Source organism: Eutrigla gurnardus (genome assembly GCF_963514095.1).
Source record: "Eutrigla gurnardus genome assembly, chromosome: 1".
NCBI classification, from domain to species: Eukaryota; Metazoa; Chordata; class Actinopteri; order Perciformes; family Triglidae; genus Eutrigla; species Eutrigla gurnardus.
In genome coordinates this window covers 22,016,522-22,021,521 of record NC_139915.1, presented here as the reverse complement: position 1 = coordinate 22,021,521, position 5,000 = coordinate 22,016,522, and the positions used below count along the sequence as shown (strand labels likewise).

The window sequence follows — 5,000 nt, the reverse complement described above, 5'->3', positions numbered from 1 at the left end:
CCATACCCGTTGCCTTTGCATTCTCATTCCTTCCTCAGCACCAGATTAAATTACAAAATAAATGAAATATGCAGAGCACTGTGCTCGTGTGTGTGTGTGCGCGTGTGCGCACATGTGTGTGTATGGGGGAGTTAGAATGAGAGCTAGTCTAAATGTGTCTGTGCGTGTTTATGCAATATTAAGCACAGCAATTTAAGACTGTGTATACAGATGTGTGGCTGTATGTCTATATGTGCTTGTATGTGTGTCTGTGTGTGTGTGTGTGTGTGTGTGTGTGTGTGTGTGTGTGTGTGTGTGTGTGTGTGCGTGCGTGCGTGCGTGCGTGCGTGCGTGTGTGTAAATAAAGTAAATATAGAGGTTGCTTGGCCTCGATTTGTCCACCAAGCTAACAGGGATATTACTTATTAATGTAAAAATATAATATAAGATATACATTTTGGTTTATTCTGGGGCAGTTTGGTTCACAAAACCAATTGGTGCATGTGTATTTTTACATGTGTATTTATGTGTGTATTTATGTTTCTTCATGAATTAATACCACCTTATACATAGAGTGGGGATGTTTTGTGGGGTCAGGACCTGCTTTCTTATGAGCTGAGTGTTCAAATGCGACTCTATCAGTGTGTGTGTGTGTGTGTATCAATGTTATATTGACATATAATGCATTCACACACTTCTGTTGGGATGTGTGTCTACACATCTGTGTAAGCGTGTGTATGTCTATGTATGTGTGTCTATCTGTGTGTGTGTGTGTGTGTGTGTGTGTGAGTGTGTGTGTGTGTCAGCCTGAATGGGTGACCTTTGCTTCCCTGCCCCCAGCCCCAGTGTTATTAATTGCTGTGTAGTGGACAAAAGCCAAACAGATTTGTAACGGCTGAAGGCACCTCGATCTGTGTCGACCCAACCAGCCGCCACAACATACAACCCTCATTAGCCTTGTTCAGCACGCAGCACGTGCCCTGAGTGTGTGTGAGTGTGACTGTATGTGTGTGTATTTGACTGAAAGAAAGAAATAATGAAAGAAACAAGTGTAGTAAACTACTGGCTTATGATTCGATTGTATTGATGTGTTTTTTTATACCTGGTTTATTAATCTATGCAGATGCCTTTATAGGATTCAACTTGGTTAATTACCATCAATTAGAAACTGAGAATACAGACAATATACTGAGTGACTGTATTGGTTTAAATGCTGTTCAAGTCATGATAGTATCTCTCCACTGAAAATGTGAATAAACACATTTAGGAAGAAATGTCAACATTAAACAGTTAAATAATTAAATGGTTAGACAGATCATATGTTAGGGTTAGGGCTGCAGAGGAAGGATAGTCACAAAAAGAGGAAGTTTACATTATATTACATTTTTGCAAGGAATGATTTTGCCCCTGTTTGCATGTTCTCCCCGTGTGTGCATGGGTTCTCTCCGGGTCCTCCGGCTTCCTCCCACAGTCCAAAGACATGCAGGATGGGGATAGGTTCATTGATGACTCTCAATTGCCCGTAGGTGTGAATGTGAGTGTGAATAGTTGTTTGTGTCTACATGTCAGCCCTGTGATAGACTGGCGACCTGTCCAGGCTGTACCCTGCCTTCGCCCAATGATAGCTGGGATCGGCTCCAGCCCCCCCGCGACCCTGAGTGCAGGATAAGCGGTAGACAATGGATGGATGATTTTGCCCTCCATCCTGATATTGAAAGCGCATTAGAAAATGATCTCTTCATTTCCAGTATGTAGAGGATAATTAAGTAAAATATGTTGAATAAATATGGGCCCCTGATTAATCTTTTCAGATAAATGTGTAAAACAGAAACAGAAAAAGCTATTTAAAGTTAATAAGAAATAAGAGAATGAATACAAATATTGCTCTGATTGCATTATCATGTCAGTACATTACATAATGCCTACAGTTTAATTGTGCTATGTTAGTTTTATATTTATATTAGTTGTATATAGATATTTAGTTGTACATAGATTACAGTTATAAGTTATTTTGCAAATTATAGCATTGTTTTATAATTGCATACTTCATTCTAATGATTATTAAAGTGTTATAATGTGCTTAGCATGACTTACAATGCAGTATGAGCTGAAATGTTGGACAAGCCAATCAAGCAAACTTTAACTACTTTCAAATAATTGAAACTCTAACTGACATTTTCACCCTGGACTGTTAACTTATTTAAACGGATAATATAGTACAGCTAAATGTCTCACTTCATCCTCTATTATTTACTACCTGGTTCACAATGGGGTGTCGAGGGCTGATGAGATATCAGAGAGTGAGGCATTGCAGGACAGCAGGCCACACCTGCGGTCGTTCAGGCCAGCTCAAGAGCAGCTAATTGGCCCGATTCTAAATATTTAATGGAAGCTTGACCTGATTGGCTGTTTTAATTGCTCCAATTAAATGATTCAATAGCTGGCATGGAGGGGGTAGTCAGCAGTTAATTTAGAATGTGACCAGCTCAATGTATTGAGCCTTCAAATCCCTAATAACACAGTGTTTCCATTTAACTGACTGATCTAAGTTATTTACTTAAACTGATGTCACGAAAAGGCATGGAAGCAAACAATGATTTCAATTCAACTTCAATTATGCCCAATCAATATTCATTATATAAATTTCATACACACACACACACACACACCACACACACACACAGACACACACACACACACACACACACACACACACACACACACACACACACACACACACACACACAATATACAAATCCAATCAGACTGAAGTGAACTTGTCTCCACCCAAACTGATCAGAAAGAAATCACAGCAAAAGAAAGACTGACGCATAGAAGCAGAGAGCGATCGCAGGGCAGGCGTGCAGGCAAGCCCGCACTCTCTATACAATAGCAGTTCTTCTTTCATGAAATGTCCTTGAGAGGGACACAAGAGAGGGAGGAACGGAGAAGGCTGAAGTAAAGAGAGGCCGGGAAAAAGTACAGAGAAAAAGAGAGACACCATAGCACCAGAGAAGAAGACTTAAAAAAACTAATGCTTCTCAGCCTATCAACACCAAGTCCATAATTCTCCCTTGTTCTCTTTAGGATAAGATTTTGCCATGTCGTTGCAACATCACAGGGAGAATTATTTATCTGATTATAGCAGTAATAATTACCCAGCTGTTTATTGCAGATAGAGGAATAATTCATGCAGTCAACAGGCTGTGTTGGTGGCGGCAGCAATGACACCTGCACATTTAGTAAATATGCAAAGCTTGCTCCGCTTTCCTAATTGCCCCCATCGTCCCACTGCATGCCCTTATTAAAGCCCAGGAACTTTAAATGTCTCCCTGACAAAGTGATAAATTGTTGGGGTATCAAGGAAAACTGTGGCAGAGTGGGGACTGCGCCGGGGTCCTGACTTCATTAGGCTATGCAGAAGGAGAGGGAGGATGAATGAGGATGGACACAGAAGCACAGTGAACCGGTGGCAGAGAGAGGGAGAGGAAGATATGGAGCAAAATATATTGAAAAGGAGAAGGAGAAAGAGAAAGGCAGAGATTGAGGGAGGGAGGTGGAGAGGGGACAGGGGATGGAGGGTAGTGTAAGTAGCATGTATTAGCTAGATGCTGTACCTAATGAAATGACACAGATGGTTTTGTGCGGAGGACATCTGTCATTAGAGAGAAAAAGGGACTAAAACGGAGAGTCAGAGAGAAGAGAGAGAGGTTCGGCAGTCTATGTATTACTCCTATATCATTACCATGCGCAGACCGATCAGCCTGCACTAAATGGGGACCATTAGTCCAACTTTGAATAATTTATGCAGCAGGTTGGACAGACAGACTTACAAGAGGGAGGGAGCTTGCTGGTGGATTAAAAGCGGACCTTTACGGAGTGAGTGATCATGCGGCGTGCAATCCGAGGCTCAGTGGCTAACACAGAAAGGATATTTTAAATAAATGCCGACACGGCGTTAATTGATCATGACCCCGGCAGCACTAAATAAACATGTGATTAACTGGAGAGAAAGTGACCCCAAACCACGGTGGAGGAGGGGCTATGTGTGTGTGTGTGTGTGTGTGTGTGTGTGTGTGTGTGTGTAGACTGGGGTTGTCACAGTTGATAATGAAACAGTAAAACCGAACCCAAAGGAAAAGGACATCACATCTCCTGCTCCTTGTATTTATTCTTTACAATTATATACTTTACACATTTCTCTGATCTAGTCTTACTCTACACTTTGTATTAACTTGTTTTTAAAATATACCATGTAAGAAAGTGGAGAGATTGGAAAGATGTGTATGACAGTATTGCAATATTTAAAGGTTGTATCAGCGATTCTGGTTGCCCTCACTTCCGTTGCGAGATCCAAAACAAACAGAGCCAGCTAGCCCCTCCCTCCCGTGTTTTGAAAATGATCATGGACGCGCATTTTCATGAACGTGATTGGAACACTGTTTATTTTGCTTTTGAGGTGTTGGTAGTACCATTTGTTTTTGTGTGCGATCTCAGAGGCTAGGCTGCCTAGAGAGACGCGTTTTTTTGACGGCCTGCTATGGGGCGGGCAGCTAGCGGATCGTGAGGTAAAAACAGATGAATGTGATCATTTATGTTTCGGCCCAGAATCGCTGATACAACCTTTAATAGCCTACTTTAAACTTTTTCAAGGCATGATTAAAAAATGTACAAATGCAAATGAGCTGCTCTGATCCAGTCTGCATTTACACGTTATATCATATTATTATATCATATTACAAGTTATCCCAAGCTGTGTAAGCGTTGGTCTAATTACACATTACAAACATATTTCCTCTATGACTTTTAGATGCTCAGTCTAAGTACTTGTTGTCAGGTTTGAGAAAAAATAGCAGTATAGCATACTATATATTTACATAGTGCCTAGGACTGTTTCTTGACATAAGACATAAGAAACGATAAACGATTACAAAGACAATTTTACCAGCCATACATCCTTCGTGACTGGTAAAGGGTCAAAACACTTGACAAAATTGTGTGTGATTGTGTGTGTCTCTCTA

General features: G+C 40.9%; 1 protein-coding gene across 1 annotated transcript in view; it reads right to left on the bottom strand.

Annotated features, from left to right (window-relative positions):
• The window catches only part of spata17 (spermatogenesis associated 17), a gene marked incomplete at both ends in the record, with an annotated part of 23,291 nt that overhangs the window by 14,082 nt on the left and 4,209 nt on the right, over nucleotides 1-5,000 (bottom strand). The window contains one exon of the mRNA XM_084012191.1: nucleotides 3,813-3,829. Within this exon, the coding sequence (XP_083868317.1) occupies nucleotides 3,813-3,829 (17 nt within the window). The remainder of the gene's footprint in view (nucleotides 1-3,812; nucleotides 3,830-5,000) is intronic.